At 39.9% G+C, this 15,371-nt stretch overlaps 1 protein-coding gene across 1 annotated transcript in view; it reads left to right on the top strand.

The window, feature by feature from the left end:
• The window catches only part of LOC119720340 (collagen alpha-1(XI) chain-like), a 36,734-nt gene that overhangs the window by 12,907 nt on the left and 8,456 nt on the right, over positions 1–15,371 (top strand). The window contains exons 2-4 of the mRNA XM_038189980.1: positions 1,628–1,807; positions 2,335–2,551; positions 13,121–13,292. Of these exons, the coding sequence (XP_038045908.1) occupies positions 1,628–1,807; positions 2,335–2,551; positions 13,121–13,292 (569 nt within the window). The remainder of the gene's footprint in view (positions 1–1,627; positions 1,808–2,334; positions 2,552–13,120; positions 13,293–15,371) is intronic.

Genomic DNA, 15,371 nt, shown 5'->3' with positions numbered 1-15,371 from the left:
TGAGCCGATCGCGTATGATTCAATCCATGCCTTAACCGTTTACTCGGGCTTAGGTCACAGGCATTTGTTTTGATAGAGCGAGAGAGAGATAAATACTGGCAAACAAAACTTCCATTTGGTTGAGCTAAATGGCTACAAAGTTCTTAAAATAAGCTGTAGTAACGAGAAAATATGTAACTAGTGTAAGCACAAGTAACAGTCAGTATTACAGATAACTACTAGTACAATCTAATTCACAAGTGACACTGAGTCAGTGAGATGGGTATACACCAGTCTAATTCACAAGTAACTGTCAGTCAATGGGAAGGCAGCCAGTCTATTTCACAAGTGACAGTCGATCAGTGAGATCATGGGTAACCAGTCTAATTCACATGTGACAGTCAGTCAGTGAGATAGGTATACAGTCAAATTCACAAGTGACAGTCGGTGAGTGAGATAGGTATCCAGTCTAATTCAGGAGTGACAGTCAGTCAGTGAGATAGGTACCCAGTCTAATCCACAAGTGACAGTCTGACAGTGAGATGGGTAGCCAGTCTAATTCACAAGTGACAGTCAGTCAGTGAGAAAGGTTACCGGTCTAATTTGGAAGTGACAGTTAGTCACTGAGATAGGTTTTTATAGTCTAATTCACATGTAACAGTCAGCCATTGAGATACGTATAAACCAGTCTAATTATTCATAAGTGAAAGTTAGTGAGGTGGGTAACTAGTCTAATTCACATTATGACGATAAGTCAGTGAGAGACTTAAGCAAGTCTTATTCAAAAGTAACAGTCAGTCAGTCGGGTTCCAACCCTAATGGGGATTTGGTGCTTGTGCTCTTGGGCAAGACACTTTACTGCACTTGCCTCTCTTCACCCAGGATTATAAATTGCGACATGTGGGGGGTAGTAAGCAGGTTGCGCTGATCTTTAGCTGCTGCATACAAGTCCAACAGGTCTGATGACCTAGTGAACAGGGGTAAGATTGCGAACCGTTTTGAGACGTATAAAGCACTAGAGCCAACGGAGAGGGACATCATCGGCGACCAGGCCCCAAGCCGGTTTCAAACGTGGTTGTTTAATACCGGCCAAGCACAATAGCATTTATTCGCAATCGTAAATACGTTTCGGTCAAAAAGTCATAACATGTCAAAAAATTTAAATTTCTAAAACGATTTTGTTCTACAATTTTACTTCATTTTTTAACACCCCCTCCAGCTATGTTTATGGTATGTGCCTCTCGTGAATAGGAGTGTAGTTTTAAAAAGCTCCTAAGATGGAGATTGGCGCGTGCGTGTCGCGTACTGCGCAATATGGCGCAGAACGCGGCGGTGCCGGTGTAAAGTGTGAATTTAGAATTCTATGAAATACGCAGTAATTGGTAGTATTGCGCACGCCTAATTGAAGATTGTGAACGTTCATCTAATCTCATTTCATCTAATCGTTCATCCAAGCTCATCCAAAGGGTAAAAGTGTCAAAATTTCATGTGACACCGGAAAAGTGTTTAATAACCAATCAGTTGGTGTTTTATAAACCGTTTAAAACCACCTACGCGACTGGCTCTCGTCCAATAGGAATGAGTGAACTGCCTTAGGTATTCATGAATTTTAGTTTATATCGTTCATCGTTTGTTTTTCCGATCTCAGGCACGGTAGATGTGTTAGATAAGTTAGACGTTGCGGGCACCTCGAGAGGAGTAACATCTGGGGTGCAAGGGATGTGTAGAGATCGTCCCACTACGGGCGGAGCAGCACCTCAGGAGGACCAGGCGTTTAGCGTCGGCCCAGAGGCCAGTCTAAGCAGAGAGGTCGGCGATATGTTTTCAGGTATGTGCTTATGCTGCATTGTAAGCTTACTAAGCCCAGGCCCAGGGTGTATTCAGTTATCATTTTGTTCAAGGTTTAATTTTGTTTTTACTGAATTGCTGTCGCCACATTCAATGATTGATGGTGAGTTGGACTAAGCTGGTGAAGTGGTACATCAGTACTTGCTTCATTTAAGTTCTACTCGTCATTTAACTTGGTTTGAATTTCCACACACTCGGAATAACTTTTTTGATTATCCAAACCTGTTGTGTTATCGTTTGTATTCACTTTTTGAAAATAATTAGTTTCTCACCAAATAAATATTATACCAAATAAAACACAATAAGCTGTTTTTGCAGAAGATATCAAAAAATTAAATAAATGATTAATTTGTTTATTTTTCAGGTCAATACAGTCAATAAGCAGTTTGCAGCAGTTTTATTCATTAGAAAAAATAAATTAATATATATATATACAATAACCTATTGCAACACCCCTATCAATATTTTATCCAAAAAATTAAGTTCTTGTGTTTTTGCTCTTTTCAGGTGAAAACTTTCCCGAAGATTTTTCGATTCTATTGACGGTCAGAATAGCCCCTCCAGAACGGTCGAAAATGTTTTTGTTCTCACTTTACGAGGCCAACGCCGACGCGAAAATCGTTTTTGATATTGGAAGTCCCTCAGTGCTGCAGTATGCAGACGAACGCAACCAGCCAGGCAAGAAAGGATGGCCTCGATTCAGACTGAGCATTGCAGACGACCGGTAAGAACAACTTTTGTTTTGCGTTCAGATGTCTCTATTAGGCTATCAGCTGCGGTCAAAAAATTGGACCACCGGTATCAAATGATCGAAAGGAGCAATTCTCACAGCGATTTTTTAAAATGACATGCACATCTATTCTAGAGTTGGAAAATGTGTGATAGCGGTGGCATTTTTTTTTTAGTGTTGTCACTTTATTATTTTTTTCTTCCAAATGGCTGGCAATATGCTTGTTACGGGATTAATTACGGGATTAATTATAATGGTAACAAGCATGTTTTGGCCGCCATTTAAAAAAAAAAAACAAAGTGATAGCACCCCAAAGCTGCCACCGCTGCAATGCTATCACATATTTTCCAACTGCAGGGGTGCATATCTTGCCAGAAATCACAATGAGCTTTATTCGCCTAATTTGATACCGACCAAACCCCCAGGCTGATGGCCTATATTGATAGTTAGTAGTTGTAGTTGTTGTTATTTCTTGGCGAAGAGCCAGCGTGTTTTCGTCTTGAGTGACTGAGTAAGTAACTGGCTGCGGCTGCCTGACTGACTGACAGAATGACTGATTGGCTGAGCCACTGTGATTGGACAAGCCTAGACTTCTTAACTTTTCTTTGGGGGATGCGGAGATATGCCAGCATTATTTATATTAATTATGCAGTCTGAACATCTGAAAAAGGTCAAAATATATGTTTTGATTCGGGATGTCCCATAAACATTATCATGTTGCAGCCATTTGATTTTTCCCCATTCAAATCAATGTAACCAAAGCGAGGCTGAAAGGAAAAATAGTCTGGTTCCTTTTTGAACAAAACAAATTATCATTCAGTACTGTTATTGGATACAGGTAACATGACTGAAATGGTGGCCTCGTGATAAATGTCTATTGCATCGATTATTTAGGCAATGCGAGCTTCAGTTAAATTGAAGACCCGCCTGTGGAAAGAATGTAGTATCCAGACGCCACTTCTGTGGCTGTGTACAAAGTCTATGGAGAGTCAAGTGCATTTTCAAAATATTTTCGACCAAAATTGTAGATGTTCCAGATTCATGTCTTTTCAACGTTTTTGCAATGAATGACCTCCATTAAAAGTGGCGTTAGAATGCAACATTCTTTCCTCGCCTTTTCATGATCGTCAACAGGCATGACATACATTTTGTTGTTGATTTAAACCATTTTACAACCGGAAAGACCCCACTTTTATCAACGATATCTTCCGAAAGTTGACGAACGTGTGTTCGGATATTTTCGGAATCGGGAGATTTCCGCCCGCTGACGTTATCAGTTGGTCACTTGATATGGGTGACCCATCCTTGACCTAAAAATCCCCATATGATCGTGATCGGGAACCTGACTCACAGTCAGAACGATTCATGCACATTGTAGGAACCGTGGACCATTCTATCCCACCTCCCTGGTGCACGGCACGTTTATTACACAGGTATCAGCGATCAACAGCGTGCGAAAACCAGCGAAGTGTATGAAGTGTTCTTCTCAAGGGATACCGTTGCTAGGTGACAAAGCGTCCTCTCTTGTACTCGAACGGAGCCGATATTTTCCTTATTGCAACACGGCGTGAAGTCCCAGACAACTTCATTTTAATTGTCCAACTCAGTCATCAGCATCGCAGACCATCAGACTGGGACTTCTGTGCGATGGTGTATGCGTTCATTACGATTCAATACTAGGCTACGATGTTTCGATCTTGGCATGCACGATGATTGTATCTTTTAATATAGGATAAAGCCTTCTTTGTAGAAGTTCAAAGTGTCGTTTTGAATGCATTGTATCATTTTCAAGTAGAAGTCGTCTATGTTGGATGTGTCATGTCGAGATCCACCTTACGTCCGGTCCCAACTATATTTGGGACAATTCCAACTATAGTTGGGACTGCCCCAACTATATTTGGGACCATTGCTGTAAAGTTGGGGCGTGACAGCCTCACCAGATCCATGGAGGCCATGCCAGATCTTAAGAATTAGTATTGAGTGTGTAGGTACCAAACTGTCAACAGATTTATCCACGCACAATAACATGCTTTACGATTTAAAAACTTGAAAATAAGTTGATGTGTACAGAATACGTGGTTGATCTTATTTTCAATTTTCGGGTTCGTCGGACAGCAAATCCTTTGACCGTTACGTTATCAGCTCGAAATTCCAGTAGCCTTAAATTATGGTATCCACAGAGCATGACATGTTTGGTTCGCTGTGGCCCACTGGGGCCAACTGGGGCTAAATTTGCCCTTTGCCACGTTTGTAGAAAAAAAACACAGTATCAAGATTGAGAAGGAGAAAGCTCGTATCCAGGCCTATCGATCAGCAAGTAGGATCAACAGCGGAATGCCCTGGGTTTCTTGATTAACCCCGTGCGACATCTAGCCTTGTTTATGCCGGGCATGCTGGAGAGTAGAGAGGTGGCCACAGGGTCCATTTGCCCGACACATGTCAACTGTACGCAGCGATACTAGCATGGTGCTGCTGCCTGAATTCGACCACACTGCTCCTCCCAGCACGAGCCACCGAGCTAGCAATCAGAAGCTAATTAGCCGCACTTCGCGCGCTAACGTTTTGACATATTGCACTGCGGCGGGGTTCCACTGTATCAGAACCACTGTTCCTACCGATTCCAACTTTAAAATGTTGGTGTTTTGAGGGCAAGTTAGTGTGGCTGTACCGAAGGGAATGAATAATTATATACATGTATAAAAAAAATTATGTGCATTGCATCCAAAGAGTGGTTGAAAACATTTTACAGACTTGTATGCATTACGTTCTAGAAATTGAAGTTGTACTGTATGGTCACAGAGAGGGCCAGCCTCTAGTCCTTTTGTACCGGACACACTGACTGACTGACTGACTGACTCCCCTACTGGACTGACTGGCTGACCTTCACTTGTGATTTAGCCTGGCTGTTGGCTGGTGAAGAGAGCCGGGCAGTGCTATCATATAGGATTACCCCGTAATAAGCTGAATCAGACCCATTGTGCACTTGGCATGGATAGACTTCCAGTGAATAGCCATTCTGAATCAATTGAATAGAATTTGGGGAGCTCTGGAAACAGTTTTACAAGGCTTGTTTCGTCTTGTTTACCAAAGGCCATACTCGAGTTGTCTGCACGGACTGTATACATTTCAATTTGAAATTCTTCCATCCATAATGGCATGCATGGGATCCCATGCATCAAATTCGAGGAAGGTGTATAGCTGCCACGCTCAGTGCTTGATAACATTTTGTTCATGTAATGTTAAAAACAAATGACGACGTGAATGTAAATTACGCGCTGTAACAGGTTGCATGCAACTGATTACGGGGAAAAAACAAGGAAAACATGGAAAACCAAGTGACAGAAACAGCAAGTGAAGGGAAAAAACGATATGTATTTTGGAGCGTGGCTGGCAAATGTGGTAAGAGGTTGGCAACGGAGGATCTCTTTCTTATAAACATTGCAGATGAATATATTTCTTTCTAGCCTATACAAAAGTCTTCCAAGTCGGTTGCTTGCAGTGGAATTGTTTGGGTCACGATGACAACCTGCGGGCCGCTTGTAATGCTCCATGACCTCGATTTAAGGTTATCCCACCGATAACATGTTACAGAAACAGATCTGAACATAGTTTTTCCCTATCACAGCTGTCGCGACCCCGCGTGCATCCCTAGGGGGACATTTCTGGCTTGTGTCAGGGCAGGGGAATTGCCGCATTTGCCCGCTATAAATTGTTGGAGGACTATACGCGGATTTTTTTTATGCATTCGTATTGTTGAACCCGCCCCACGCCGCATGGGTGGATGATAAAAAATTCGGTGCGATTGCTCAATTGTGCTTCCTTCAGCAACTTTCTCCAAACGGGGCAGTTCATTTACCTAGACGGGGGTGTAGGAAAGGGAAGGCGCCTTTAAGTAATTACTTCCTGATTAGAATTCAGTTGTCTGCCGACATCTTCACATGTTCTGAACGTCGTTGTTGGAAAATCATGCTATCTGCCCCTGCAGGCCTGGTAATTGTGGTTGAATCGGAAGAAATGCACAGTTTGATCTTTGACACTGGGCTTTAAGGCTACAAATTGAGGGCTACCACCCCTCCATTCATATTCGTTAACCAGGTGTCTTGTCAAGCCCTTGTGTCAAGCTGTGAATGTGCGTGAGGACATCTACTTTGTCGCATGATACGTGTAGAAATGTTACTTCAAGTTCTGGAGGTAATATAGGATACAACAATCTTGTCAAGAAGATTAAGTTGATATGTTTTTTTCTCCGAATCGTACATAGAGCTTTGTGCCCCCTTCGTGAAAGTGTCAAACAAATTAAACTTTGAGACAAATCAAATCATTCTATTAGATATGATATCACAAATATGCTCTATAGATTGTTTCTTTCGTTGGGATGTTAAAAAAAACCCACCAAAACCACAAGGATTAACATTAGCATAAAGTCGACAATACAAAAAAGGAAATCATACCAAAATAATTCGTTCAGTAATTTAATAACTAGCACTATACTCCAGCCATTCGTCCTATATTTTGGATATAAATATGACTGTGGAACCTTGTTTGTTGAACTGCAGCTGATGGACTCAATCTCGTAAATGTATGCGATTACTTTTTTGCTTGTAATCTGTTCAGGACTTCAGTACATCATGTGGCCCAGATTGATTCTATCTTTTGAAATAGCTGATGTATGCGTACTTTACCGCTCTATTCTTACCAATTAGTCTTCCAGTGATCCTACAAGAAAAATTGTACAAAATCCTATATTTAAAGTTCGTTGTGGGCTTTTCGTCACATCCCATACATGTACATGTATACTATGCCGTGCACCCTATCAATTCTACCAAAAGGCTCCCTTCACAGTGGCGAAAGCATTGTGCTGGGTGTATTGTGCAGATTGTCCACCATGGGGCAGTTGCTGTGTGCATATAGTGGTTTCTTCCATTGGAGGGGTCGCGTGCGTGTATGTGATCACGTACCATGATTCGCCTATAGGCCCTATATGTAACATCCGATTGGTGGTCCCGAAGGATTTTGTAAATGTTTCCTAAGTATTATATAATGATCCAATAGGCATATAGGGACCTTTAGAACGTGACGAAACTTATTAGAGTCCTTTTGAAATCCTCTCACTTTTATATTTTAACACTGTACGCCCTATATATCTGGTCGACGGCCTGTGGGTCTTTAGCTGCAATGAGGAGGCCTATCAAGTATCATGTTGTAAAACGTGACCATTTACGCCGCTCTGCAAATTGAGTGCAAAAGCCGATGTTTGTCTCGCCTGAACGAAGTTCAGGAAAGAGACCATTCAATCACTATGTCTGTACATATGTCCGTACGTCCGTATGTAATGTATGCGGTATTTTGGTTAAAGTTAAACAAAAAATTGGTCTCATTTGAAAAGTTGAAGTCCAATTGGAACCAAACCTGATATGGCAACCTTCATATGATAATGATGTCGAAGGTCACATACCAAGGTCAAAGGTCATCTGAGGTCAAGTTGTAAAATAGGATGAAAATGTAAAATTGGTATCATTTGAAATGTTGAAGTCCAATTGGAACCAAACTTGATTCATAGATGCAACACGGGAACCTTCACATGATCATGATGTTAAAGGTCTCATACCAAGGTCAAAGGTCATCTGAGGTCAAGTTGTCAACTGGGCTGAAAATGTACACTTGCTCGCATTCTGAAGTTGAAGTGCAATTGCAACTAAACTTGGGTAATACTAGAGCAACATGGGAACCTTCATATGACCATGATGTGAAAGGGCACATGCTCAGGTCAAAGGTCATTTGAGGTCATTATTAGCAGTTCACCCTCATTACTACCCACAATTATTTCTACACTGATCAGGGCCCTCTCATCCGCATTACTTCCCCTTGCCATTGCCACCCTACAATGCACACCTCACTCTATCAAAAAAAACCGAAAAGAAACCAGGCGAGGCGCGTGGTTCGAGAACCACCTTGTTTGTCGTATGATTTAATTCGTTTGCGTACGACATTGCAGCGGCACCAAAATGCAGGGGATGCTTCAAACGTCGACATTATGCCTTGTCCGATTCAAAGCTTTGGAAATATTCGAATTATATTCGAAATAATATTCGACGTCTGGAGCTAGCCTTTGCCTGCAGTACAGTGACGACTTCATGACGCCGTGTCAAATCCACTGGAAGGCATTCATTCATGTGCAGCAAACTAGAAGACATTCAAAGAAGGGACTAGCAGCTGTCTTTGGTAACATCCAGAGTGTTTGATGTGCAAATCCCCATTTGTATAGAAAAAAGGAAGGGAGCTTGAGACTTTGTGGGCTTCCCCCCGAGCAGTCTGAAGGGAAGGGTAGATTTCTTTACAGCACATGTATAAAGAAACTGAAGCAGCAAACAAGCCCTCTAAAAAAAAGTTGGCGTCAAATAAAAGTGTCTTTCTCCCAAAAGACCAAAAAAAAAAAAGTCATAAAAGACACCATGCAAACCGATTCTTTTAAAGCCACGTAGGATCATTTGCAATTACCCGAAAAAGTACAGAAACCTTGCTGAAAGTCAAGATAGGACCGGTATAGGTATTCCCTGAGAAATTATTCCACCTGAAGTGGTATTGCTCGGAAGAAAACACACATTGAAGAAGGTGTCAAAATGGGATGCCCGTATGCCCCTTTTTTGTACGTGCGTTAGCAACGCAATCCAGTTACGAGATCTCCCCCAAAATGTACATATGTTTTCTCCGGTTTCTAAAAATATATTCACCGAGCTGAAACCTCCACAGGTAATAGTCGTTATGCACCCTGCTTTGGATTTCAAGCGATTCTGTTGCTTCAAACAAAATGCACATCAAGCAAACGATTCTGTGTACCTTTAAGAGGCGCATATTTCTGAAGTAGTCAAGAGTTCATCACCCAAGTTCCTGATCCCGAGGTTAAATCCTCTTTCTTTTGGGGGTCCGCGTAGCCCATGGGGACAGGGTATTGATGCCTTACTTGAACGTGCCTGGCTGGCAGTCGTTTTCTTGTCGTCACTTCTGAAAGTGATGCATGCTGGGGTGCAATGTTTCGACCTCCCTTAGACCTCACCTGTCGCCCGGGCCGCTCAGTCAGACGGGCTATGTTTGTTATAAGGTTCAACAAGTCGTTTATCATCAGTTTAAATCACCGAGCTGATGTGCATCGAAAAAAATGGTGAAAAAAAACCACAACTTTAATTTTTTTGTCAGTTTGATTTGAAGAGCAAAATGATTACCATCACATGAGGGTGGTTCTTCTTGCCAACACCATTTGAATGCACATCCTTAATTCCATTTCAATTCAACGAAAGTTCAATCTTTTTCATTGCCCGTGCATTCGGTTTTGAGAAACCTGTGCATTCATTTACGTAAGCATGCCTTGTCTAAATTGATTTCAGGTACACCCAATTTGATTGACGGTTGATGAAAAAGAAACCCCTTATTTTATCTGGTGCCGATGGCATTAAACTAAAAGTGAAATAGAATGGTGATTGTTTGAAATCGCTCTCTAAAAGCGAAAAAGAAGTCTTTTAAACGAATCTGAATGGACATAAATGAAAGGTGCTGCTCAATCACTTATTAATTGATTGAACTGAAATGGAATCGAATGCTGTGGTAGCGAAAATGAAACTCGTGTTCAGAGCGATTCTGAAATTCAGACGAAAATGAATGACCGATTTTCAGAAGTGAATTATCATTTTAGGAAATTGGCCGGGAAAACCTATATTAAACAAAATATGAGCTAGTATTTTTAAATATTTTTGTCTCTAAATGTATCATTTCTTTATACGCACTGTAATGTACATAACCGATGAAGACATAAGTGAAATGCTTGTTGCATATACAGTTGTCCTGGCGGTGCTCTCAGGAATAGAAATCAAACTGCCTGTTTGCATTTTGAAGTTGATCCTTAATTGGCCCACTTGTACTGGAAGAGTTTTTAAAATACCACTTGCGACCAAGTCCGGTCTTATGTGGGATATTTAGGTCATCACCTTAGACCGCTGCACTTTCCCTCAACGAGTATACAAGCTCGCCAAGCTCGCAGTTATGTAAACAGCTCGAGGTGCGAATACAACCGCAGACCAGCAAAACAAACCGCTTTGCCATGATGATGGAGAAAGTTGCGACGCTTTTTTCCCCTGGCGTCTGCTTCTTTTCAAGTCAAAATTGCCCTCGATAGGCCTAATACGATCTGCTAAATACGATCTGCTATGACGCGAACATTAAATTTTGGTTCGGCATATTCACCCCGCCCGGACCCATCACAAACTTTGATTTGTCCATACACCAAAACAGACCCCGTTTCAACTATAAATATGCGAAGGAGAATAGAAAATGTCCCAAAATTTAAAGGCATTGCTTTCAAGCATTTTGCGCGTTTCCAATAATAACACCTACTCAAAATCCAACGAAGAATGTTCAAAACCTAACCTGTTGAATTTTAAGCTCGGTAGATATTACACTTTTTGAGAAAGAAAAAAACAGAGAAAAACTATGTACAACCTTTTGATCACAAAATTGACTATTTCGTCCATGACACTCTTTGTTCGTAAAATCAGTCAAATTGATGGGCCTGAAATCGTCTACATTTCTAGATATCTCCTACATTGTAAATGGCAGCACGCGCAGGAATAATTTCATGGGGTGTTTAGTACCAGTATGATATTTCAATCCAAGTATAAGCTTTCAAATAATAAACCGGTAGTCCCTTTGTTACTTGCAAAACGCAAAATGGTCATGCTAAATGAGTGCAACTAGATGTTAAAAAAAATTAAGTAAATCATTAAAAGCTACTCTGCATTGCGTGTCATGATGATTATGGTACAAGATTCAAATTAAACATAGAAGAATGTGTTTTTGCAAGGCTCTTTGCCGGATCCGACTTTTCTGTATACTGTTCAGTTGAATTGTCCAATCGTAGCAAGGGTTTTAAAGGATTTTAAAACCATTTTAAGGGTTTTAAAGGCTTTTAAAACTCAGGACAGGGATTGAAGAAATTTAAGTGATTGTTACTTTGTAAACACATAAGTTGTCACAAGTGGTGGATCTAGTCAAAATCAGTGACAGGTGCTATTATACTCGCAACTTTTGGATATCTTGTGCTTGATGTGCTTGATAAACCCAAATGGCAGGACCGATTTTTGAATGAAGTTTTGCCTGTAGCACTTTCGAAATCCAGGATATGAAAGCCCAAACAATGAGCTTTCATTTAAATCACTGATGTACTTTTCAAGTTACGGAATTTTGAACACAAACACCATTTTTAAGTTCTGTCCACAAATCACAAACGAGTAAGTGTTCTATTAGCAAAACGGAAAAAAAAAAATCATTCTCAGAGAGGCATGTGAATTGTTTTCGTTTTGCTTAAAGAACTCTTACCTTTTTTTGTGATCCGTGGACAAACTAACTAAAACGGTGTTTGTGTTGAACACTCCGTAACTCGAAAAGTACATTAGTGATTTGAATGGTACTTGTACAAAAAGAAAGCTCATTGATTTGGCTATCATATCCTAGATTTTGAAAGTACTACATGTACATGTACATGCAAAAGTTCATTCAAAATAGGTCTTGCCATTTGGTTTCGTTTTTTTTTTGTACTTCACCCTGTATAGATGGAGTGTTCACAGAAGCTATAGCTGATGCAGATGTGACATCTTAATTGATTGATCAGGAAAAATAAAGCTTTAAATTATTAATTTTTACAAAGGCCACTATACCTTATGGAAATATGAATAAACTTCTATCACCACCATTGTTTTAACTTAAGCACGATGTCAACAAACTTTGAAAGATTTCAAGTTTGAAACGTTTTTGGGTTTTTTGTGTGTGTAAAAGTGCAGTTCATAGTGGTTTAATTTTTTTAGCCGTCGGGTTTTATACTGTGATCAATATTCTGGGAGATCTTTCTTTTCAATTTTTTTTTTTTGGGGGGGGGAAGGACAGAATTGTGTTTATGTGGGTTATGATTAAAGTGGAATGTGAGAAAAGGGTGCGTTTCGAGGAATGCATTAATAAAATTCAATTACAGAAAAGTATGTCTCCAAACAGGAATTTGCAGCTAAAGCTAAAGTTTCAGAAATGAACACTTTACCCACATAACTTCATAATTTGCACAAAATGGTTAATTATGAGTATAATCCTAAACATTAACCTGTTAGTCTGTTACCGATGTTGTTTCACACTGTACATGTAGTTAGTTTCACATTACATTATATTTATCAATACATGTGGTTGCATTAACAATGCTTTAATCCAATATGATTGCATTGCGTTACGTTGAATATTGTGTTGCTCTGCTTTGCGATGCATTTCATTGCATTGGCATTGTGTTGCGTTTCGTTGCATTGGCGTTGTGTTGCGTTGTGTTGGGTTGTGCTGCATTGCGTTGCGTTCCATTGGCATTGCGTTGCATTGGCGTTGCGTTACATTGCATTGGTGCGTTGCGCTGGGCTGTGTTGCATTGCGTTGCTTTGCATTGCATTGCATTGTATTTGTATACTTGTGAAGTCATTTATATTGTATGGAGGGCCTAAAGAAATGTTATAAATAAACTTTGGTTTTCTTTTGTACCTACAGATGGCACAGGATAGCTTTAAGTGTAAATGGTCAGAACGCGAATCTAATAACCGATTGCAACGTGACGGAGACGGCTAGCCTTACAAGAAGTGTCCCAGCAAATGTTAAGACCGATGGAATATTTATTTTTGGACGGGATATGCGTAATTCATTCCAAGGAACACATTTTGAGGTGAGTGAGCATTATGCTATCATTATAAACAAGTGCGAGTGCACAATAAGCTCTGGCGAAAAATGCAATGGCAATGGCACATATGGAACACCATACTTTTGGTCAATTTTTGGGGATAGACAGACAGACCATCGGACCGACCAACCGACCGACGGACCACCAAGTGACATAGAAGCTCCTGCCAGAGCTTAAAAATCGCACCCTGCCCACCTTTTGGGGACATTTCCTTCTTCTGGATACCATCCAACAACTACACAAAATGGTGTCCGAAATATTGTACAGCGCGAGTGCACAATAAGCTCTGGCAGTGTTGCAAGAAGTATTCCATGAAAGTCTTGCATGAAATCGATCAAAATGATCCCTGCTAAAGCATAAAAATGCGACGACCAAAAACGCGACGCCGATGGCACATATGGAATACCATACATTAGTTTGTTTTCAAGATTTACATCTTTCATAATTCTTTTCTTTGGGTTGTTTTTTTTTGGTTATATAAATTTAGTTTCCAAAGTGTGACATTTTTTCTGTCCCTGTTACCTCTGAACTTGCCATTGACATTAAAAATGACTTTTTTTGTTTTTTTGAGTAGGTTGTTGCATAAACATAAATAAGCTACAAACATAAAGATGTAATTATAAGCTTTCACTCTCAAATAAATTGTTCCTTCCATCTTTGGTTATAATGGATCGCATACAGTGTGATGTACCTTCTCTACTTTTCTTAGGCTTCCAAAATTAAGAACCTGCCCCGCTTCCAAAGTCTGTTCAAAAGCTTTCTTTATTGCAATACTTCATCTTCATTAGAAATAATTTAAAAGTGAGTTAAATGTAATCCTTCCATTTAAGTTTACTTAAATATTATAGGTCCATTCTAGAATGTCTAACTCAATGCTTTATTAAGTGTGATGTAAAAGTAACATAGAGATCAGAAACCTGTTGTAATTCCCAGCAAGGCAGAACAAAAATCTGACAATCCTGAATGACTCAAGGATAAACTATGTCACAACTCCTTTAACCTCCCTGCACTCTGAAGTTATAATTGGCTGTAATGAGACTTTCCTCTGTAATGACTGGGCTTGGCACAGAGTTCCCTAGGCTTCTACTTTGGACACATGAAATTTAGGACAATATTCTTGTCTGACTAGAGGAAGAGATGACAAGGGCTCTGTGACACACGAGCTTATATTTTGTTATTCAAGAAACCTGCACACAGCAGGTGGACACTTTCAGTAGATGGAGATAGTTTGGCAGAGACACATATGATGTGTTTTGAGCCAAGGTCAGAGTTACCATTGCTTGTACAGGGTGAGTAAAAAAAAAAGCGGAACCCAAAACCCCAAAGATATATTTCATATTTAAAAAATATGTAGGCACCAAACATAATAATGACCGGAAAGCCAATTCCATATGCTACTTTAAGATGAAAAAAAATTACTGACTGAATTGCTTAATCCATTCAAAGAATATCACCATTTAAATGCAATGACCCTAAAACCTGTTTCGTCCAAAAAAAGCAATTTATTGTGTATTCTGACTGTTTGGAACAACAAAGAAAATGACACAGAGTACTTTTTTCAACAACTGTCAACAACTGTAGTACACAATGTCTTTATTTACAACCCTGGTTATGCAAACAATATGATTTATAAAATTCCTTTTTTTTTTTTAAAGTCGGGCCTTCAAAATGTTTTTGTTTAATACTTCAAACTTTTAAACTGAGGTTTATCGTTTGCGATGTTTGAAGACAATGTGAGTTATGGGACGACGATTCTTGAAATCGCATTTTTTGGACGAAAGAGGTTTAAGGGTCATTGTATTTAAATGGTGATATTCTTTGAACAGATTGAGCAATTTCGGTTTTTTTACATCTGAAAGTAGCTTATGAAATTGGCTTTCCAGTCGTTATAATTTTTGATGCTACATATTTTTTAAAATATGAAATTTAATTTGTGGTGTTTGGGTTCCGCTTTTTTTTTTACTCACCCTGTATGAAGAAAGTAGCAAGGGCAATATGAATGAAGAACTTGCTCAGGAATGTAAAATTATTCCACGGATGGAATTTGCGTGGGTTTTTGAGCTC

This window comes from Patiria miniata, unplaced genomic scaffold (assembly GCF_015706575.1).
Source record: "Patiria miniata isolate m_02_andy unplaced genomic scaffold, ASM1570657v1 HiC_scaffold_9, whole genome shotgun sequence".
Taxonomy (NCBI): domain Eukaryota; kingdom Metazoa; phylum Echinodermata; class Asteroidea; order Valvatida; family Asterinidae; genus Patiria; species Patiria miniata.
The sequence above is the reverse complement of the archived record's forward strand: the minus strand, read 5'-3'. Positions and strand labels throughout refer to the sequence as shown.